At 44.6% G+C, this 23,528-nt stretch overlaps 3 protein-coding genes across 12 annotated transcripts in view; 1 reads left to right on the forward strand and 2 right to left on the reverse strand.

The window, feature by feature from the left end:
* LOC142565918 (WD repeat-containing protein 91) overlaps positions 1-14,586 on the reverse strand; it is a 71,183-nt gene extending 56,597 nt beyond the window's left edge. For 7 of the 8 annotated variants that reach the window (XR_012824916.1, XR_012824918.1, XR_012824917.1 and 4 more), the window contains exons 1-5: positions 14,074-14,404; positions 9,984-10,248; positions 8,539-8,661; positions 7,117-7,199; positions 4,233-4,321 (exon numbers count right to left, since the gene is read on the reverse strand). Coding sequence is in view for 5 of the 8 variants with exons in the window: in XM_075676523.1 (XP_075532638.1) it covers positions 4,233-4,321; positions 7,117-7,199; positions 8,539-8,661; positions 9,984-10,248; positions 14,074-14,193 (680 nt within the window). In the remaining 3 variants the exon portion in view is untranslated. The other variant, XM_075676521.1, reaches the window with a different exon arrangement.
* On the reverse strand, positions 10,326-13,922 carry LOC142565917 (propionyl-CoA carboxylase alpha chain, mitochondrial-like). The gene has a single exon (XM_075676517.1). The coding sequence runs from the start codon at positions 13,772-13,774 to the stop codon at positions 11,636-11,638; it is 2,139 nt and encodes a 712-aa protein (XP_075532632.1). The 5' UTR covers positions 13,775-13,922; the 3' UTR covers positions 10,326-11,635.
* Positions 14,587-16,878: 2,292 nt separating the features above from the next.
* Meltrin (disintegrin and metalloproteinase domain-containing protein meltrin) overlaps positions 16,879-23,528 on the forward strand; it is a 148,728-nt gene continuing 142,078 nt past the window's right edge. For all 3 annotated transcript variants that reach the window (XM_075676292.1, XM_075676293.1, XM_075676294.1), the window contains exon 1: positions 16,879-17,075. In XM_075676292.1, the coding sequence (XP_075532407.1) occupies positions 16,976-17,075 (100 nt within the window). In that variant the 5' untranslated portion in view covers positions 16,879-16,975. The remainder of the gene's footprint in view (positions 17,076-23,528) is intronic.

Raw genomic sequence — 23,528 nt, forward strand, 5'->3', positions numbered from 1 at the left:
AAATAAACAACCCGCTCCGTGCAGGTGACCTAAGGTTACTTGTGCTTGAATGCAGAGACATCTGTTGGTTTCTTCTGTGCATTTACCTTTTGCAGGGTGCTGATAGCACCACTGGCACTGAGAATACTACGTTGACACCAGCCTTTCAACCTATTTTATGAAGGTTGTGCAAAACGGTGTGCATGTAGGGAATGATCACTGGCCTTTGACCACGGGTGCATGCATCATGGTCAGAGGTTGTGCGAGTGCTCCTGGAACACTTGAGCAGAACTTCCGCTACTGAAGCAAGAAGGGCGGATGGATACCCTGAATTCTCAGGACAGCACGCCTGGTTGAAGAAGCTACCGTCACATTGGTGTTTACTAGAGTTCACAAGCACATTAGGAAAGCATGAGCATGCTATGAGCACTCACTCTGCAAAAAAGTAAATGCACAGAAGAAACCAATAGACATCTGTGCAATCAAGCACAAGCAACCTTATGTCACCTGCATGGAGCGGGTTGTTTCTTCAACACCACTGACGTGTGATAAGGTGTACGTTGGCTAAGCAGGTAGGTGTCTGAACACAAGGCTCATAGATCATAGCTACAACTGCTATAGAAATGATACCGGTCACCTTGCCTCCATTCTAGGAATAGCAGCTGCGTGCCGGAACTGAAAGATACGAAAGTGGTGGGTAGGGAAAAGAAGCTGACACATGAAATCACAGAAGCAGCCAAGATTTTAAAGTGGAAGGAAAAGTGCATCATTGTCCCCTCAGTCACCTTATCTGACAAAGAAAAAAGGTTTTCATGTATCTGAAAGCAGCAACGTCAAATGGCGTGTTTCACTCGATTTCCTTTTTTTTTTTCTTTTTGAAGTATGAAGGCGTGTGAAGTATAAAGTTTCATGCAGCATGATGGCTGTTAGCCCACGAGTGTTCAAAAATCCGTGCCATTCTCTTCTCTGAGGTGCTCCACGCATACGTTGGAACGCATATTTGTGTATGCTCATCCAGCAATAAACTGACAGTTGCAGTGCAGCACTTGAGCTTGTTCATTCTGTCTTACATCACTGTTTCGAAGTGCACTGCCATATTCCGTCTTTTTGGAGCACAGCTCTTAGGTGCCCGTTCAAGCTTTGAGTGTCGGCATGCTTCGTCAGCGTAACGGAGCGAAAGCAGAACGCAGCGGGGAATGAAAGAAGGCAATAGCGAATAGAGGGTGAGGAGGAAAGCGGAGGAGGAGACTACAGTGAAAGCATGAAGCGGAAAGCAGTGGTAGAGAGCATGGTGCAAGGGTGAGATGAAAAGCAGAGGACTGTGATAGCGAAGAGCGCGCAAGGAAGAAAGAGAAAGCTACCTTGAAGCACCACCAGATGGTGCTCCCTGGCAGTGGCGGCTAAAGCTCCTAAAAAAACAAAAAGTAGTGCCATCCTTTGAAAATTGCCGCCGTCCTTCTTCCCTGCGCTTTCCCTCAACACTCAGCTCTCCCACTGGCCTAACGCCATCGTGTGCTCCCGCATGCTTTTTTTTTCTTGCTTGTTTTTTAGTTCCGCCACCATCGCAGTGCCAAACATTGTGAGCAGCGTACGCAGGCACCATGTTTTACACCTTTGTGCTTTTGTAGCATATTTCCGTGTTCGCATTGCCGCGTTGCTCTGCCTTGGGTGCAGCACAAGTGAAAGGGACGGCAAGCAACTATTCTGTATTCCATCTGCCAAGCGAGATGCGGCACGGAGGAATGTCCGGCTTCGTGATGAACGAGAGATTCTTCGCTCATCACTAATCTCCTATGCTGCCACTTGTATGTGGCTTTGTTAGTTTTTTACTCTCCAAAGTGCTGTATGTTCGCGCTGCATTTATTTGCAACCTTCGCGTCCGACTTCAATCAAGTCGTCTTCAAACGTACATGCTTTTTGTCAACTCATTCATACATACCATGGCACTGTCTGGTGTTTGGCCTGAATGTATGCAAAAGGTACCTTTTGATTGTATCACCGTACGTTACGAAGCAGGGACAGTACAAACAGATGCGCTGATGATGCTCTGATCATTATAAGCAGTTATTGCTCTTTAGCACCTTATCCATCCACATCGAACCTTTATGGACCGTGACTAAACGTACTTGGGTGGTGACACTGCCACACGGACCGTACCTTGAAAGCAATCTGCAATGCCGACAAAGGGTGCCGACTACTGATACAGCTTCGCACTTTGTGTTTTTGCCGCTTACTTAGCGTTGAAGAGAGACACGCAGAGAACATGGAGAGCGTCTGCTATTTTAGCAGCACGTAGGGGGAGCCACGGTCGACAGAAGAGAGTGAGCACCAGCGTAGGAGGAGGAGATGGCACTACTCTTATTTCATTTAGGGGCTTTAGTGGTGGTGCCGACCGCCTGGGGGCAAAAAATAAAAGCCAGGAAGCTCGCCTTAGTGCACAGCGTTCACCACAAGCATTTCCCGATAAAGATTACGATTGCATAAGCAGCAGTTAGTACATGACCGGGGTTGTTGGAGAAGTATGGGAGAGGCCTTTGCCCTGCCGTGGGCGTAACCAGGCTGATGATGATGATGATGATGATGATGATGATGATGATGATGATGCTGAAGCAGCAGTTTCCGGGAAGCCGTAACTGTGTGGCCGTTCTATATAAAGCACCACGCATCGCGGCTCTGCTAATCAGTGTGGTGATCGGTGTGATGCCTCAATATATTGCGAAATAAAAGCACACATAGAGCTGCACTCCAATTTCACATAAGGGAGTACTGTAATCATTGGTGAGTTTTTTGGTCTTCTTTCTTATATAAGGTCACTACATGAGCTACTTGCATTTTGGATGGAAAAACACCTGTTGAAATACATAGGTTAAATATATATGTCAGCACCAGAGAAATTTTATTGATTGCGTATTTGAATGGCCTTACTTGCAGCCCATCAGCATCGCAGCTATGGCCATCTCTGAGCCTCAAGAAAACAGCACAAACTTCAGGTTCTGCTGTTGCTTCTAAAATGAATGTGATTACATGATCATGATCTAAAGTTGTGTAGGATGTGCATGGCCCAGTGTCAAAACCTCTGTACACAAAATAGCCATAAAAGACAATTACCACTGACTAATCACCCGCCATTTAAGATTTCTGTCACCGGTTCCACCCTAACTCCGTCCCATAAGTGAATTCAACTTGTTCCATCTGCAGACTCGCTGCAGAAAAGCAATGAACTAATCATTTGACACAACACCCACTGCTACAAAAGGCTTCCACACAGTCAGCTATCAGGTTATGTAAAGAAATGAGCACAGAAAGAAACGCAATCACTTAGCACCTGACCTTAAAGTCTTGTGTCCTCAAAATGAACTACAATTGTACATTCCAGTCCATAGGACCACCATCTCAACAACAAAGTTCAATTGCAACAAACTAACATTTCATAATCTGTAGCAATCCACTTTAGGCACTGCCACATTTAGGTGCAGTAGTTCATAGGCAAAATCAACTCTCTTCTTTAGGTTTTTGTCTACTTACACCACAGGTAAGAAATTCATGCTTACCAGAAAGGCGTAATGCTGAACTATTTTATTATACCAGCCAGAAAGCTTTTTTTTATTTGTTTTTTTTTTCTAGGTAATGAGATAAATTATGAAATGAGCAATATCCATTAATTTATAGCCATATGCACCTGCTGTTAAACAGTTACTGTGATCATTGTTACAGAATGACAAATTGCACCGCAGAAACATACTGACGGAAAAAGAGACAACAGGCAAGTGCTAATGAGTGCAACAGGCAAGTGCTACTGTCGCTTGTGTGCCTTTCTGTCCATCTGTGTGTTTCTGCATTACAATTTGTCATGACATTAAATCAAAGCTCAAACAGACACAATTCTGAAGTTGTTACAGAACTTCATTACACATTTTACATCCAATTTCTTCTCCAAAGCTTCAAGCAAAGTGGACACCAGGTTTCTTAAACACAAACACTTCATCAGTCATATCAGTCAGTTCAGCCTGAAGAGCAGAGGACAGAAAATTTTATAGCATTTTATTTATTTACTTTATTCATTGATACCTAAAATGGGTACAGAAATTAGAGCCAACAGGATTCACAACAGTTTCATCCACATGTAAATATAGTAACTGCTATGATGCACAGGCTACTTATAGCTCTATTATCATCCATACTTCTAGCTCACTCAGACTGCATTTCAAGCCCACACAGGCATCACACAACATAATGAATGCGACTGAACTTACTGTGCTATTACATAAAAATCATCCATGGGCTCTTCAGGAGCAACAAGAACATCTGCTGTCTCGCACACTTCAGGCCTGCCAGCTGCCAGCTGCATTAAAAAACGAAAGATGTTCATTTTAATAACCTTGCAACAAAACAAAGAAACAGAATGGAAGCTGCGGTTTGCTTATGGACTCATCATCCTTACTTTCGTTTTATACAACATATAAATCACCAAGGAAAAGCTAGTGCAGAAAAATTAATTCTCTTTAATGCACAAACTGATGAAATGAACACATGCCAGACACATGAGGCAGACCAACTGACTCAACTGCTGTTTAGTGTGTCAGCTCATATGTATTGGCACATGGCAAAACATTTTTGCTAGCCACAATGAGGAATGTCGATTAGCTAGTAAATAAATTGCATGAAAAAGGAATGAGGATTCACTGCTTAAGCAAACACAAAAGCAGGAGCTTCAATGAGGAAAGTAATCTCAACTGCCATGTGTTTCAACAAACAAAAAACACTCATGCTGTCATTAAGTTGGTGTCAGTAGAAAACCACGGCAATGATGTCTGCAGTCACAGTACAGAACGGTTGTTAAAGAAACTAATAGTTACAGCATATTTTTTCTGTAAATGCATTTTAGATGACAAATGGATGCAATTTCTAAAAATTAGACTTGAATAATAAATCGTAACGCAAATACTCTGCTCATCACAAATTCTACAGAAGAAAGTTCTACAATCTTACCAAATCTATTACGAGCATAGCACGATCAAAATGATCAAACTATGCAAAGCTGCAGAAATCATAATCCTGCAAACAATAATGGAAAGTCAATGACAGAGAGAGCCCACACCCTGAAGATTTTGATGCAACAATGTCCTTAAGTGGGGACATGGACCTTGGAAACAAAAATATAAAAAAAAAATTGTCTTTCTTGTTATTTTTCTAATCCCATGTCACCTGCTGAAGAAGAAAAAAACTAGCTTAACACTATGTCTCGTTGAGGAAAAAAGACTATCTTCCGAAATGCTCAGTTTCACCAATGAAAGTGCTGAAAATGACCCATTTTGCCGTTCACCATTACAAATTCGCTTCTCAAGGCCAGGCATATTGGCGTTCTTTGAAGGAGTACCTCTCTGGCTTGCTTTCCTGCCAGAAAAACGCTTTTCTGCCAAATTTTCTGCATCAAGGAGAATAAAATGTTTTTCTTGCATGGTGGTTAGAGTTTTTTCACTTTTCTAAAGCAACTTTCTTTTTGGTCAGCAATTATTTTATAGGTGTAGTTACTCCCTTAATCATCCCGATTTTAATAATCTTGCTTTTTTTCTTTTGATTTTTTTTTTTATCTGGCAGCTAGGCTTCCGAGGAGTACCATAAGTCTATAATACCATGTTACTACACCCTGAAATGTTTTGGAAGTTGAATTTAAAAAAAAAAATTCATGTCAGGTTACAACTTCGAACTTTTGTAACTTTGGACAGACAGAGGCAGAAACAAGAAACAATTATTATTGCACTCCTTCAGTATTCAGGAATATATTCAAATAACTTTTAGCTTGCTTACTCTAAAAAATATTTTGGCAGTCACCTCAAACATTTGGAACAGGAAAAATTGTATATTTTCTTCATTATGCAGAGAAAGAATAGCCAGGGTGTCGAAACAAAATGTTCTCCTGGATTTAGTTTTGTTCCACTGAAAAACGTTCCGTTCCGTTTCTGCTCCGGAACCAAATAAAAATTATCCATAGTGATTCATAACGGTTTTAGTTTGCATGCAAACACTTTCGAAGCAAAGTGATAATAAAAACATAATGTTTATTTTTCTCAATAAGCAACTTCTGAATCCAGAGATAATTCTCAGTGCCACGAGTCATGGCACTGAGCATGATCTCAGAAGCAGCATGTCATCGAATGTACTCGTAGATATGCGAGACCGCTGTTCGATAAAATGAACTTAAACATAAAGGAAGGATAAAATTTCGGTAACAAAGCATTGTGCCCATAGGAAATGAAACGATAAGCCCTTCAGTGTGCAAGCCCTGGATTTCGCTACAATGCCAATCTGCTAGTGCACCGAGCGGCAAGCTTAGATTAGTGGAGTGCTTGACCAGCTATCGCTGGTGCTATCTCTACCCAAGGTGCACGCCATTTTGACGCTGCCTGGCGTCGGTTGTTCTGGATTGCAGACTTCCCCCTTGAACCCAAAACCGATCAAAAATATTTCGGTTTCACTCCAAAACAATATAATAACGTTTCAGTTACGTTTTTGTTCCGGTCAAAAATATCGTTTTGATTTTGTTTCATTCCGACACACTGAAAACAGCTGCATATCTGCAAATACTAGCACATTAAATTACATATTACCTCTAAATGTCATTCCTCTAGTAGAAATAGCAATAAGAAGTTTGCTCAAGACTCAGACTTAAAGGGACACTAAAGAAAAATACTGTTAAGATGAGCTAGACTGAAAGCTTAGACTTCTCAATAACGAAGCTGTCATTCACAGTGAGAACAGAGCTTTTGTAAGTGAGAAAATGATGCAAATGAAAAGTCTGAGTGACGCCACACCTCTCGTGTGATGTCAGCATTGGTTGATTCACAGAGCGGCAAAGAGGCAGGTCACATAAAGATTACATCAACTCATCCGTTTTGGCATGGATAATTCAAATTAAGCAGCAGCAGTGGTGGTACCTTTGGTGGGAATTTTATACCTAACAAAGTCATATATTTGCATACAGGAAACAATGACAGACTTCGGGATGAATAATCTAGCAATCTAACTCTGCTTAATATTTTCCTTCAAAGTACCTTTGAGCATACGTCTTCCCTAGCATGCAGCAACCTACCCGAGCAGAATCCCTTTATTGGTAGAACACACTTGACAAACACTGACCTGTTGCTTTAGAGATTCATTTTCTTCTTGCAAGAACTGCATCTTGTTCATGTCTTCATCATAGCTCAGGAGTGTTGGCAATGCTAAGCATATACATATATATAAAAAAGGAAATCAATGTGATTATACAAAAAGTTTCTCTAGGCAAATATTATCAGCTTAAGCGAAATCTAGGGCCGTGTTCTAGATTGATCAATTTTGGGTTGGTATCGCTTTCAATGCATGCCGATTGGATAAACGAGCAGCCTGTCGATTCAATACTGCTTCATGCCAGACACCACGTCACATAAATGTTAAAGGGTCCCCAAAGTGATCAATCAAAAATATAGCCCCAGGTATCTATTCCAATGACATGGCATAAGAATGAGTGTACAAAATTAATATTACTATGCAGTCTTAATTGAACTGTGCATATTAATGCTCTTCGATGTATATTGTACTTCAAACTGTTTTGATCTCCTACAATAGTGGTAGGCCAAAAGAATTTTGCAGAACAAGTTTTAAAATGCTTACAAAAGCAGTTACCACAATGAAGCAGCAGCATGTGCAGCAATCAAGTCATGTCCTTACTTATTTAGCCTATGGGTTTTGAAGTAAAGGGAAATCTTGCAACGAAACCCAGGTTTACAAATATTCACAACTAGTTAGCATGAAATAAAACAAGTATAATAAAGTAATTAACAGTGGGCAAACAAGGGAAGCCTCAGGCTGGAACCAATGTTTCAACAAGGAGTCTTGTCTTCATCTGCATAATAAAGTAATGAAGTATATAATAATTTACAGACAATCATCAAGTTACTTATAACTTATTCACATTATTACTTTATTATGTACCATAAGTAATATTAATGGGTTCCTGAAACGATTTTGACAATTTTGTACAAACGTTCCGAATCGTTAGAGTAGGTCCTTCTGATCATTAATTGATGCATCTAAGTGCTCTGCATGTAATTTATTATGAAGTTTTAAAAATCTACATCGCTGCCGATCGCAGCACACCGCTCGGATGAATTTTCAGCCGTCCCTAACCATTTGACGTAAGTTGCCCTAATGACGCCAGTAGGGCAAGCTATCCGATTGGCTGACGAGTTGAGGAGAAAATGCATGACCATGGAGGAGGGTAACTTGTAATCGTCCATAACTTTCTTAACATGAGACTCTTCACAGAAATTGTGGTGCAAAAGATTAACTTTAGCTGTACCCTGCATGTCTACAAAATTTGTCCGAACCGTTTCAGGGGCCCTTTAAAGTAGGCAACATAGAATATTTGTCAAGTTCCTGCAGCCTTAGGAATTTGTCCATTTCCCATACTCCGAAGTGGAAACACAAAGTAGACATAACTCTACATTTATGTTAGAGGCATCATAAACAGAAAAAAGTTTGTGTAAGCAAATTACACAAAACCGTTAACAGTACACTCACCCATGCTTTGATATACAACACTCAGGAAGTTTCTTAAGGAGATTATCATCATTTCTTGCCACTGGCGCGTGAAGTAGACTTGAAAATTTGGGTTGTCTTCCACACACTTTAAAAATGGAAGTGCTGAAAAAAAAATGCAATGGCTAAAATATTTTAATATAACAAGATTTACTATGGCTGCCAAATGTAATACAACAGGGCTTTGCTCTCCACCTGTGCTCCCACTAAATTATGTTATGAGTAACGTTCAAGCACATTAGACCAGAAAACTGCCAAGACAGATATGGGTACCTATTTATTGTCTCGCACCGACAATGCACACCTATCACTTTGCACACACCTATGGTATTCTGTGCCTTCACGTTGGGCTGCATTATTACATGGCATAGCACTTCAGGGCTCTCAGCAATATTACCATAACTTAGCACTTTATAGCCCTTTTGAATTTTGCCTTAACTTCTAAGGTGCACTTCTGACGAATATGCTGCAGGTCGAACCGAAAAAGTTATTAAGCAGAGCGCTCAAGAGAACTTCTTGCCACAGAAATGCAGCTAGGATAATCTGCAAAACTTTCTGCATCAACATAATGTGCAAAAAAGTTCAATCGTGACATGCTCAGCTCTCTACTGGCATCTCGACTTGATAAAAATGCCAGGGACAGGGACAAATTGTCTGTGTCTTCATGTGTCTTTCTTCACTTGTCCCAGTCTCTCGCGCTGTTCTTATTTTAACATGAACTACAACATGCCCAAGTCTTTATCCTTCATTGAAGATTCGGCACAAGCAAGGACAGGAGCCTCAACCAACTATCCAGCCATATGGCCTGTTTGGAACATAACCAATCATAGCAAAGGCACTCAACAGAGCAAATGCTCATTTTCACTCTTCTTTGTAAGAGTGAACAAGGAGACAAGCTTTGCTAACTGTAGCAAAAAAAAGAAAAACTTTGAATTACAGTGTGCATTAAGTACTTGCAGTAATAAATCAGAAATTCAAGCAAAGTTAAAAAGTTCATACTGAAAAGAAAGAGTGCAAGGCTCACCGAGACAACTGTAAATGAGAGACAGATGACAGGCCAGAATTTACAGCTTATTCTGCAGCCCTCAGAGGCCGCAAATGCAATTCTCACTTAATGCACAGAAGTCATGGCTGCGACACTAACTACTATAAACTGAGGCCAGAATCGCACGCATACTGCAAACACTTATGGAATTAATTTTAGAGATAAGAATAAAAGAGCAAGCTTGCAATTTTCAACTCGGTGGAAGGAAGCAGATCAGTATTGCTGCTCAGGCAATATAGCCTGAGCAGTAGTTCAAAGTCCAAGTAAGTATCTACCTTTGTTGAAATGCAGTGTCTAAGTTCTTGCAATCACCTTAACACAACAGCTCATCTCAAGAATGCATTGCTGAATATTGCATACTATGCAAAAAGAGGCTACACACCAAACCACTCTTTCCATTCAGCCTGGAAATGTAGTTCAGGAGCCATTTTATCGAAGAACTCCGTAAGCTTGTCCTGCCGGCTGTTGGTGACACATGCAACAACATACATGCGCAGCAGGGCCATCTCCAACTTCCGCACAGTGGGAATAAAAGACTGCTCAAGTCGTCGAAAAATGTGGCTGTCTAAGTGGCTCCAGGTGTCTCGCAGACCTACCAAGTCCATGGATTCTATGCAGGCGCTCAAGTGTTCCACTACGCGATCAGGCTGCAAAGAACAAACACACACTGCATGTGCCAGCCCCAAGCATATCTGGGACACATAAGGAATGGTTTGAAGAACACTGAGGAAGAGTACATGTTTAATAAAATGCTACAAAATCTACTGGTCTTACAGCTGATCAACACTGCTACTTGTTTATACAAATAGCTTCTGCCATTCCTGGAATGAGTGTAGTAAATCAAGTACCTTGAGACCGTAACAAAACAAAAACCTTCCTGCAAAGAAATTTATGCACAAGGCTTTCCGCAGAAGTAGAGAATATACAAAGTAAAAACAATCCAACTTGTCATCAAATGAACTGTACTAACTTCGGAAGTTAGACTGTACAACAACGGATTAATTAATGACAAATAGGTTAAGGCTTACACCATGGTACTGCTGTAGCCAGCTACCACAGTACAAATCGGGCTGCGAGGTGCGAAATTTCAACGTAGTACAAAAAATCCATCGCCCCTCATAAATATCTATTGCTGACCATGACAGTTGATAACTGTCGCGGTTCGATTTAGATACTTTGCCAATAAAAACAGGAATTCAAATTGGACTCAAGGTTGCTTTTCTGGCATATGTTATACCACTCATGATAGCATTCAAGCTCACTGCCACAGCACCACCAGTATGAATCACTGCCCAAAGACAAGGAGTGCTATGCTTGCAAATAGACAATACAAAATATACACCATACCAATGTGAATGGCAACAGAATGACATGACCTCCGATGCTTAAGAACAATGCAGTTTCAATTAAATGCCAGAAAATACATATGCCCCAGCACACCATGCAGCAGTACAGAATCTGAGCTGTAATGCTACACAATACTATGGTAGAAATAGTAATAGTCGGCACAGGTACACAAAACAAGCTGGTCATACAGCTGGTAGCAAATTGGAAGTCACATGAAATGAATTTTTTTAACGTACACATAGTAGCAGCACCTAAAAGCATGTACTTGTGCTTATAAAATGCGCCACACTCATTCCACAAGCACATACATGCTATATTTTTCACAATTACAGTTACCAATGCAACAGCTCTGGCAGGCCACTTATCCTGCTGCAACATGTGAAACATTATTACCTTAGTGCAACTGCAACCACACACACAAAGCTGCAGTTCTGTGCATACACACTGGCCCAAATAAGATAACTGTACCATGTCATCAGAAATGCAACCTGTTCTATCCAATTTTCTTGTATATGACAACCTTCTATGAAGGAGCGGAGTCAAAACTGCCTATGCATACTGAATATCTTGGAACATAATATTACCACAAACATGAAAGTAATGGAGAAACAAGAAGTGGGGCTTTTTTGTCTTCTGTATATTTATTACAAAACTGTAGACCTCAGTAGAGAAACTTCCAAGTGCAGATCACTCCAGCTCAACAAGCAGCTGGCCCTCATCAACAGTCTGGCCTGGCTTGACAAACACACCTTTGATTTTGCCCATGGCAGCAGACACCAAGCTATTTTGCATCTTCATTGCTTCGATGACACACACTTCTTGTTGTTCAGCCACCATATCCCCAACTTTGACAGTCACGTGCTTAACCACACCAGGCATTGGTGCCTCCACAATCTTGCTTGTATCTGCCTTTGGCTTCTCAGGCATCATGCTCAGAAAATTGGCCGCCTCTTGCATAAGCACTTTTGCACTCAACGATGTGCCCTCAAAGGAAATCTTGAAGTTTCCCGAGTAGTCACGCTGAAGAAGCTGCAAGGTGTACTCATCACCACTAACGACAGCTTTGACAAGAGGCAGGGAAAGGTTAGCAGGCAAAATGACAGTGAACTTGTCATCCTTAACCTGAACAGAGTAAGTGCTGTTGCCTTCATGGCTGAGAGTGACAGAGGTCTTTTTGCCATTTACAATTACTTCGACATGCCAGCGAGCAAATGTCTCTTCAGTTGCCACCTTATGTCCATTTACAAACTCACGAGCATGTAGTTCATCCTGTAAAAATATAGCTGCTGCCAAGCTAGAAAAGTGAGTGTACTCTTTTTCAGACAATTCTTTGCCCTTGAAACCATCAGGATATATCCGTGGCAGGAACCCAGTGTCAATATCACCTTTGATAAAATGAGGCTCTGAAAGAACTGCCCTCAGCAAACTTATATTATGAGTGACACCTCGGATGACATAAGCATCCAATGCCTTCAGCATTGTGAGCCTTGCAGCCTCTCTGTTGTCCCCGTATGTAACCAATTTACAAATCATCGGATCATAGTAAATGCTTATTTCACTGCCTTCAACAATGCCACTGTCACAGCGCACATTCGGAATGTGGTCTGGCTCAATGTACTGGTAGAGTCGCCCTATTGAGGGCAGGCCAAAATGCTTGAAAGGATCTTCTGCATAAACTCGGCACTCGAATGACCAGCCCCGGAGAGGAATGTCCTTTTGAGAAATGCGAAGTGGATGGCCCTTGGCAACTCTGATCATCTGATGCACAATGTCCACGCCTGTCACACACTCCGTAATAGGGTGCTCCACCTGAAGACGAGTGTTCATTTCAAGAAAATAGAAGTTCTTCTTTGAATCTACAAGAAACTCGACTGTACCTGCAGAGTCGTATCCCACAGCCAGCGCCAGTGACACCGCTTGCTCACCCATGGCCTTGCGTGTCTCGGGGTCCAAGAACGTACTCGGACACTCTTCGATAACCTTTTGGTTCCTTCGTTGGATGGAACATTCTCGTTCATTCAGGTACACAGCGTTCCCGTGCTTGTCACACATCAACTGCACCTCAATGTGGCGCGGCTTGTCGATGAACTTTTCCACCAGCAGTCTGTCATCCCCAAAACTTGACTTCGCTTCCTCAGACGAGAAGCGAAATCCGTCCATAGCCTCCTTGTCATTCCAGGCGATACGCATACCTTTGCCACCACCGCCAGCTGATGCCTTAATCATGACTGGATAGCCAATACTTTGCGCTATTTTCACGCACTCCTCCGGCGTCTTCACAACGCCGTCAAATCCAGGGATACAATTCACTTTAGCGGCATTTGCTATGCGCTTGCTTTCAATCTTGTCGCCCATCATGTGAATGGCTTTGGAATTGGGGCCAATGAATGTGACGCCAACCTCAGTAAGTTGTGCGGCAAAGTCCATGTTTTCGGACAGAAAACCATATCCAGGATGAACTGCATCGGCTCCGGACCTCTTGACTGCGTCAAGTATGGCGTCAACACGCAGGTAGCTCTGACTGGTCGGTGCAGGCCCAATGCAGTACGCTTCGTCGGCGAGCTTCACATGCAAGTTACGTGAATCTACGTCGCTGTGCACGGCCACCGTCTTAATTCCCATCAGCTTACAAGTGCGAATAACTCGGCAGGCTATCTCGCCTCGGTTAGCGATGAGGATTTTCTTGAACTTATCCTCTTTTGGGTCTATCGGATCCGTCGTGTAAATTGATGTCCATGACTGATTTCTCACCAAAGGCGCGCAAAAACGCAGTCTGTGCCTCGAAACCAACGACAGCAAATTTGGCGTTACACAGCAGGGAGCCATATTGCCGTCTACAGCTTCGCTGACGAACTACGCGAGCCTGGCCGAGCATGCAGCCTCACAACAAACCGGATTAGCTAACCGCGCATGCGCGCCAGCGTGGCAACCACTGCACGAACATGAGACATGAAAACGCCCCCATATGTTCCCGCTTTTTAGCACCTCTTAAGTTTTCAATAACGCTTTTCGAAGTGCACCACAACTGGCCAACGTGACGGCACGGCTAATTCACGACCATGTGTCCCCGTGAAAACAACTGAGACCGGTATCGAAGGCTTAACGCATGCAGAACAGTTACTTACTCGGAAACCTTTGTCTTTGTCTGCCTTCACTTCGGAGTCAAATGCTTTAAGGGATGCAAAAAAACCACGATAGCGCAAATAATCCCGGACTAAGTCATCTGCGAATTGTGACGCCGCCATAGCAGAACACACACAAGCATAGGACAACGCACGACTGCTGGGTACAACGCGAAATGCAGTGCGTGTACTGGCTGTGCGTCGACATATGAACAGTCTACAGTTACGCGGCGACACGTGAGTTCATGAAAGGCGAACTGAGTTTCCGAACGCACACAATACGCCCCAGACAAGGCAATCGATATTTGTACTCAGGAGAAATATATTCCTCCCTACTCACGTTACGTTTCTCTTTCCTTTATTCTAAATGTAGCATGTACGCAGCGTAATCACTACGATAGGGTGCGCGTCCACCTATAAGAGATAATTAATTTGTTATTGTTTTTTCTACGTCAAAAATAATGCGTTGAGCGATATAACTTGCAGAGATAACGCAGTGTGCGAAAATTCAGTTTTGTCACTGCTCAACAGAGGTCGTGAAAGGCGCGCCAACGTTATTATTATTTTGTTTGGTGTTGCGGTTGTGCGCGTGCTACCAGCGTTTTGAATTGCAACTGTTGTAATGTTGTATGTCATTCCGATATCTTGCAATGTTTGGTTTTAAAACAAATATTTGTGTGAGCGACTTGTGGGCTGTCCCGGCACATTCACTTAAGCCGATAAAGCAAAAGTATAGCGCCTACACTCTAAGAACAGTTTACACCCGTTGGCTTGCCCCTTCTGCCACACAAAAATAATCGTCATCTGCCTTGATGCGTTTCCTTTCTTTATCGCTGCAAGCCCGGAACTTTCCAGTGACGAACGGCACGCGCGTTATCAGAAGGGGCACTCCAAAGGGTGTAAACTGTTTTATGCTGATAACGCGCGTGCCATTCGTTACTGGAAAGTTCTGGGCTCGCAGCGATAAAGAAAGGAAACGCATCAAGGCAAATGACGATTATTTTTGTGTGGCAGAAGGGGCAAGCCAAAGGGTGTAAACTGTTCTTAGAGTGTAGAAGCTTCCTTCCAGGCACTATAGCAAAAGGCTGCTCCAAAGGCGTAACAAGCATACGTACTAGAGTGTACAGTATACCTACAAATGTGCGCACCTACAAAAATAAAAAATAACAATGAAAAGAAGGGAAAAAAAATAAACGACAAGCTGCAGCACGCAACATTATCTTGTAGAAAAACCAGTCGTAATCGGAAAGTTCTCGTTTTCACAAGATTACAGCAAGACTTTGTCAGTCTCCATTCTATGGTCTCCACAACATGGCGCCACAAGCTCCACACGCTTAAGGTTACTGAGGCTGAGCGACTTTATACACGCTCAAATCTCCAAGCATGTCTCCAAGCGCATTTCGTCCACCTCGCGCCATTGTTTATACAAGTTGGTACAAGCCAAGTTTCCGAACTCCTCGCCTCGCCTATGCGCCCTTTAATAATAACTTCTCTCCACCTTGCGGGTTTCCGCAGAACTATTACGCGCAGCAACTGGTCCGATGCAGTTCCCACCACCGAAGCGCTGCCGTCGACCTTGGCGCCAAGCATGCCAGCGTCGTCTGCTGTAGCCTGGCCCGGTTATGGTTGTTTGTCGCGGCGCTGGGCATTAGTGCTCGCTGAATAAAGCAGCGGTCTTGCTCAACATCTTTTTACTCTCTTATATACGAAGAACATAACTGGGAGGATAGGTACACGAGCTGTCTCTTGTTGAAGTCTGAATAAATACGGTGTGTCCTGTAAGTGTCCTCATTTTAAGTGAAAGCCGTTTCCGGAAGAGATATTCGACGCGCCGAGCATGAATTGTGTGATGCGGATAAACACTTCACCTTGCCATGACATGAGGTAGTGAAATTTGGGCGGCTTTTATAGCAGCGTAGTTACACACGACTGCGCACCGAAAGCGTTACATCGTCGCTATCCACACGCGGAAGAGCTTCAGTGCAGTTCAAGAGCTCCAAGCTTGCATATTTCTCATATACGTCCGTTTACAGATGTCGATATGAATGCAGCATTTTGTCAACTTACATACATGCCTATAAGCAGCAGTTTCTGTTCAAAACACGACATTGATTTAAAGGAATGAACGCTCACTCGAGCCGAACTGTTGTGCTGTTCAGACGTCAGTCAGCGATTTCCAAGTGGAGGAGTTTTGCTTTTTGTTGTCGAAATTTGAAGGCTGATACATGTGCCAGATCTTCTTGTTGCACTCACCTATCGCAAAATACGGTAAACGTTAACCCGTGATATTATTGCGCGTCAAATATTTTATACGTCACGTTAATGTTCTTTCTTTCTCTCTGATGTTATTTAAGCTAAGTATAATATTCCGAAGGTGGGGGGTGACTCTTGCGGATATTTTCCGGACGGTCCACAATGTACAACGCAAAGGGCCTCGACCGCCGGCAACGTGCACGAGGACAAGGCACACACAGTGAAAAAATAAAATCGGCTACCAGCACAAGAAGCAGATCAAGCACCCGGCTGCAGCGTGCACACGTCAACAGAGCAGCGCCGCTCACTTGACACAAAGCTCGACTGCAGCGCCCTCACAGCCCCTAGAACAAGTCACGCCAGGCTCGAGAGGAGAAGTTGGAGAACTGAAAAAGTATCCAAAGGTTGGTGCAAGCCGCTAACGTGCGAGGCGCGGCGCTCGTGCGCTGTCAGGCGGTTTTTATTTCGTAGTAGTCATCTGGCCACCCTGTTGTACAGGAAGTGATGTCTAAAGCGGCTGTGATGTCAAGATGCACGAACACGCCTGGTGGCGCCGTTGGCGACGCGACTCGCGAGTGTTTTCCTAATAATGGCAGGGATGTCGGTGATGTCTTCGTGAAGTGGTGAGGTGTCTCGACTGTTGCGAGGCGCGATGTGGGTACGGTTGAAGGCATCCTGGAACAATAAGTTCGTCGTGCTTTTGACGGTGTTGGACTTCGCCGTATGTGCTGTGCCGGCTGAGAAAACGGCAGGTGAGCCACTGTGCTTTTTCATCACTCTTCGCGCACCGTCGAGAGCATCGCTACGAGCCCCGATCGACAAGAATGTTCGGACATTTGAAACGTCTAAGTACTTATCATTGTTGCACTTGCTTGTGCAGCAACGGTAGTGGTATAGCATAGTTGCGCTGGGGAAAAAGAAAACTTTGTTTCGCTTCTTATCCATAAGTAACGTGATTTTACCGTGTAACTCCTATACCAAGAAAGAGCGGTCCCTCTTCCCAGCTGCTAACCATCCTCACTGTCAAGTGAACCCTTGTCATTGGTCGCTTGGAAGCAGCTGCTTTTTGTATTCGTTTTTAGTATGCTTTGTTATTATTGCCTACTTAAGCTGCTGCGAAACTACAACCTGTGTGACCATGACTCCACTGAATGTTGCGTTATGATATGTCAAGTATAACGTGTGCATGTTTCAAAGCGAAAACTGAAGCTCCCATATCACTTTCCATGGTGAAGTGAATGAAAGGAACGATAATTTTCCGTCGGGAACCTCCTTCGTGACATCATAGCTTGAGTGGGGTATTTTGCAGAATGCAATTCCATATTGCGCAAATACCCTTACTCGATGTAGCTAAAAGCCTTGCAACGTAAGTAAATATGCGTTACGTACGTTGTAACATTGGATTTTGCTGTTGAAAGTATTACTATTTCGTTGCCGTGTCTTGGAGACAGTATCTAATTAAAATGTAGAACATATATCAGCGCATACGGTGCTAGTACGGCTTCGCATTCCTTCTGTTTTGCGCAACGCGGTTCTTGTGCAAACTTGAGGTGCTTGTGATGCGAAGATACCCGCTGATGTGCTCGCATTCTACCAGCGTACATCATTTGGCAAAACTAAGGTGCATGGTATGTGCGGCCACCACTTTCTAACATTGCCGGTATGCGCAGCCAGCCGCCAGCGACGACAAGGTGTGCGGTAACTGGGAAATCTGTCGATTGTTTCGTCGCGGCACCTTTTGTATCGCGAGATTTATTGTGCGCGCACGGAACGGAGAAAAAAATGGAAAGCCGATAGCAACTCTAGTATCGACGGCGTCTGTCATGCGTGGCACGACGGAGTGATGCTCCGGGAGGACTTCCCTTGTTCTCCGTTCCGTTGCAGAGCGCGCATCATGATGCTTCGTGTCCGTGTCGCGGCTCGTTCGCTCGGTTCCTCTCTGGGCCAACGCGGCCTGCGACGGGAAACGCGCGCGTGCGTGATAACCATGCGTGCGCGTTCGACCGTGCCGCGCGGGGTAGCGCCCCTGGTCTTCCAGGTGAACGTGACTCATCATCCGGACGGTGGCCGCTGCCCCCTGACGACCGGCTGTGTGCGCATTTGACGCATCACTCAGCCTCTCGTCTGGCACGGCGGCGGCTGGCTCTCGCGTGCCCCGGGGCTTTTTATTTCGTGACTTTCCTACTGAACCACCACCAAAAGCGCGTTACATAGTTGAGCGATGACGAAGAAGTCGTGGGCGGCGGGGTATGATTAGGCAGGATTGAAATGTCACGTTGTGCTGTCGTTACCTGTCGCGGACACGACAGGGAAATCTAGACATTTGCGAAGTCTCATTGTTATTCCTTTATGTACTAGTTCAAAACTGTTGGTGCGTTAATCATCCTGCGGACTTCCCGACTTGGATAATGTCTTGGCGCTTTTTGCGGTTTCTTTTTCCGCAGACAAAACACCATGCGAGCATTGCGGTCATTTTGGTCACATTGAAGTCGCGAACGCCTGTTGGTGATCTGTTTTGCCTTTTGTATCGGGTTGTCGACGAGAAAATCCACATCCTTAAAGAAATCGCAAGGGAAAAGGTATCACGGTCAGTTTCATGCCCGCTTCACCATCGTGCGGCCCGCGGGAGCGCCACAAAGATTCCAGGCTTATCTTCGTGACTTCCACAGCGTCCCGGTGTGAGTGCCGTTTTCTGAAATGAAGAGGCGCGTCGAAATAGCTTCCATTTCGGAGTGTACTCTTAGTGTAACCTATCCCTCTGCGACAAAGCACGCCCCGGCTGTAGTAATTCCCCAGAATAATGCGAACCCTGCAACGTGAACGAGGGTTCATTGGTACAAAGAGGTTGTTCCTGTCTCCCGGCTCCCGCTCTTTCTCCCTCCCTCCCCCTTCTTTTTATTTCTCCAATTATTAGTAAAAATAATTATGCTTTATTTTCCATGGAACATGAGTTTGCATACTCTGCGCCGGCCAAGCGTAGTGTGCACGCTGAGAGTGCGTGATTAGGTGGACTAGGCGATTAGACAAGGGCGCACCTGACCCTCCGCCCCCCCCCCTTCATTCAAAAGTTAGAATTTGTACTGTCGCCTGCACACTGTCAAATAAAATAGAACAGCCGACGCCACTAATATTTCTTACAGCGAAGCTGTATATAGCTAGCCGGTTCGTCCATCCATCCGTCCGTCTGTCGCCTGTACGCCGAAAACTCCGGCGCAACCCCATGCGCATGCGCGAAAAAAAAAAAGAAAGGCGCGCGATTGGCTGCACCAGTAGTGACGTCTTGCTCTCCGTCGCAGCTGAGCGCGCGCAGCAGCTTCTCTCTAGGGTGCCTCGATGTCAGCGCCGCCTCCCGGATCGAGGCACCCTACTTCTCTCCGGCTTCGAAAGGGGTGGGCCACAATTCATACGTAGTCCTGAGGAGCAGGCAGCTTTCGATCAGCAACGCCGCGAGCAGAACAGGGAACGAGCTCGAGTACGCTGTGCCGATGCTGCAACCCCGGCAGAAGATGTCCCCTGCTTCTGCAGTGAGGATTGTGTTTCGTCCTTTGCAGCGACATCAGTTGCACTTTATGTTAAAAGGATGTTCGTACCTTGGCCTATTTGTCGAAATTGCTAGTTCCTTGGAGCCGTGTAACAATCTTTGCAAGCACAAAAACAGCGCTGCTATTTGCAACGTAAGGGCAGCTCCGAATAAAGCAAAATCTGCCGGTTCCTAATGGTTCACAATGTATCATTGATAATCAGATATCTTACTTATGGAAATAGCTGGCACTGGCGCATTTTCAGCCCCTTTTTCAATCCATTGGTAATCCGCAATGCTCCAATATATATATATATATATATATATATATATATATATATAAAGGAGAGGGAAGGTCAGAGAGGGCTTGTGACTTGCCCCTTTCCCCCCTCTGCACTAGTTGGTATGCCACTGACCGTGCGTTGGTTTACCAGAATTATTCAAATATGCAGGAGTGTTGAGCTGTTGCACAGACCTCCACCGTAAAGAGCGGCGTTCTAGTAGAGCGCTTCGCACTTCCCCCGAGTATGTTGCGGACATCCACTCCCGTTGGCGAACTTCTGAGCTAAAGTGAAATTCGATGTTTTAGGCGGCAGCTCAGGCGCAACGCTGAAAGTAACGAATAAGAACATTATTAATAAAGATCTTCAGAGAGCCGTATATAGGGATCCGTCTGAAGCTGGAAACCGTTTCCTGACTGGCGTATGCGGACGTTCTGGACCGGGTCGACACGGTTTATGGCTCTCGGTGCTGAAATCTGCAGAGTAGTCATCTTAGTTGTTACTGCTGTTACTTCGTGATTCTCTCTTCGTGCTTAGGTTCGTGGTACCACGTTTCCGAAAGACAGTGCTACGCGGCGAAAGTGCTTGAACAATGACAACGGCTCAGCTAGATACATGCTTTTATAGTATTGGCGCCAGGCGGAAAAGCAAGAATGAAAAAAGAATGTAAAGCTACGTATCACTAGATTTAGAGATAGCATACTCAATGTTAACGGACGCTGGTGTACAATAGTTTGGGTCCTGCGTATGTGCAGCGCTGCCGTCTCTTACTTTCAGGTAAGCCGTCATCCACGAGGGACTTATAAAGCGCGGATATATATATATATATATATATATATATATATATATATATATATACACAAGAGAGACAGACAGACAGAGAGATAGACACACACACACACACACACACACACACACACTTCAGATGTGACTACTATTCGTAGCCGCATAATTAACAGCAGTTTTGACCTGCGTTGTAGAATCGTTCTTGGGGTATACGTATTTTTCCAAATATTCTCAGAAGTGGGATTTGTATTCAATAAGCCTTATCTATTTCTTTTTCGTTTCTTGAGATCGCCTTTTTCTTTTTCCTTTCTCGGTTCCATGCGTGACCGCGAGGTGCTCTGTGATTTCACTTGCCGTGCTATTCATGAACGTAACGCCCTAAACGTCAAGCCCGCGTGGTGACATTGTCACTGTGCTGACGCAGATCGCCATCTTGAACTCTAGCAAGTTTGCAGAAAAAGATCACATGTGTCAGCGGGCTATAAGCTGCTGAGACAGTCGAGCCCGGATATATCGAATTATCGAACTAGCATAATTAATAGACGGCTCGATATATTAAAATAAGTCATTTGAACGTTTAACTGATACCTCGTCCCCCGTCACGAGGATTCGATGATTAACTAGTTGCATGTAGTGTTGTGCACAGATGCTGTCCTGCACGCAGTGCCCTTTAGTGGCGCAACGCATGCAGATCACCGCTCTGCTCGTGTGTACTTGATTGGTAGAACGAACATCGAGACGGAAAGAAGCAGTCATTAAATGTGAATCAACTCCTCATGTGTTGCAGATAGTTATCGCATTCATTTCGTGTTTGAGAACGACACTCGTCGTTGCAGAAATTATTTAGCCAGGCCTGATGTAGTACGACCTACCACGCAGTGTTTCCGATGTAAACCTCAGCGCGAGAGAAATTGTCGCAGACAATCGGGACCCTTCCCATATACATGATGATTTCGAGGGCATATTTCCGCTGTTCGATGTAAACAATTGGAATTATGCGGGCAAGAAAAAGTTCTGTTCGGAACAATGCAGTGCTCTCATAAGAGTTCTTTTTGGAGGATTATTTGTAACTTGGGCACCACTTGTCGAATTACTAAAGAGCGTTCACGCAGAGGCTTGTTTGCGATGGTATAATTGCGTCGCGCGTGGAACGAACAATCTCGCCGTCTGTGTTGTTACTAGGGGCTGTTAGTGCGCGAGACGGTAACAGACAACGCAAAGAGAGGGAACGCGAAGAAGGCTTCTCTTTGTGCATGTCTGTTTCCCGGCTGTCTGACGCAGTAAGTATCAATCCCTATCAGGGAACCGACTAGGCCCGCAAGATGGTCTGCTCAACTTTGACGTTACCGCGTAGCCCACTGGGCAACATTGAGGCGTAAAACCCCACCGTAAATTATAATTTCTGGGACCGGACTTCGTTGCCCTCTAACGGCCCCGTAGCTGCGCGAGGCATCTGCGTGTGTTTGCACGATTGGAAAGAGCAGTTGTAGTTTTACCGGTCCTCGCCCACTTATGTGTATTCATAATGGACTCGACACAGAGTCGATTGCGTGCGCGCCGTCTGTGTATGATGCGCCGCTAACACCGTATAGAGGCAGCACTGTGGAAACTATACTGCGCCGTGTTTTTTGGCCGTGATATAGTATGGCCACAAATACATTGGAAATAGGTGTCATCTGACTGCCGTTTAATTTTCACGCCTCCGCAGTATTTGTTGTAGGCTGTGCAGGCGTCTGAGAGGACTTGTAATTCTGATCGAGGCACGGCTTCTTGCGGTCACGTACTGGCATGATCTTATAGCCTCCTTTGAAGTATGTACCTCCAAAACCCGCGCATCATTTCTGGCATTTGCACGGCATTATTTGTGAAGCAAACTGTATCGGTTGGTGAACCGTGCGAAACTGTTTGCGCCTTTTTCAGTGTAGGTGCACGCGATAGCGCTGTTGTCGGGAAGCCGAGACGATGTGACGGGAAGCAGCGGTGGCCCAGGTGCCGACATCGTCGTCCGGTGCCGCGAGATAGCGAGTCGCGCGCATCTGCTTCGAACAACTCGGCTGCCGTTCTGTATTCACGGAGGAAGACATATTTTTTAAGCGAAATATCCGTGTGACTCGTGTCAAGAGCGCTGACAGCCCAATTCGATTACCTTTCTCTTTTCTTCTTTAGGTGAACCTCTTTCACGGTGCGTCCTAGAGCATGAAATCAGATGCGTGTACGTCTGCTGCTACGCGCTTGGAAGAAAACGTTCAAGCGCAATATAGAGAGGACACGGACGAACCAAGTGGACGCACAGCACTTGCGTTCACTTGCTTCGTCGTCTTTTGCGCTTGACCATTCTACAACATGTTTTCTGACCGACAAAGCCGAATCACTACGCTCTTCCAAAAACTACTCCATGACCCATTTCCCCCACCACACTTTTTTTTTTCTTTTCGGAGTTAAGGCGGAAACTGGGCAGCACAGAGAAATGTCCGCCTAAGTTCAAATCAAATCACTTCATTCATTCTAAAGTATGGTATGGAAATGGGTGCCAAGGCAAAAAACAGGCGTAACCCTTGTTGCATGGTGTACACTACAGTGAAACAAATTTCGGCTGGCAAGTTCTGGTCGCGGAGTTC

Source organism: Dermacentor variabilis, unplaced genomic scaffold (genome assembly GCF_050947875.1).
Source record: "Dermacentor variabilis isolate Ectoservices unplaced genomic scaffold, ASM5094787v1 scaffold_12, whole genome shotgun sequence".
NCBI lineage: Eukaryota > Metazoa > Arthropoda > Arachnida > Ixodida > Ixodidae > Dermacentor > Dermacentor variabilis.

Excerpts from the sequence above, each read along its gene's own strand:
- LOC142565917 (XM_075676517.1), bottom strand. The coding sequence starts at position 13,774 with ATGGCTCCCTGCTGTGTAACGCCAAATTTGCTGTCGTTGGTTTCGAGG.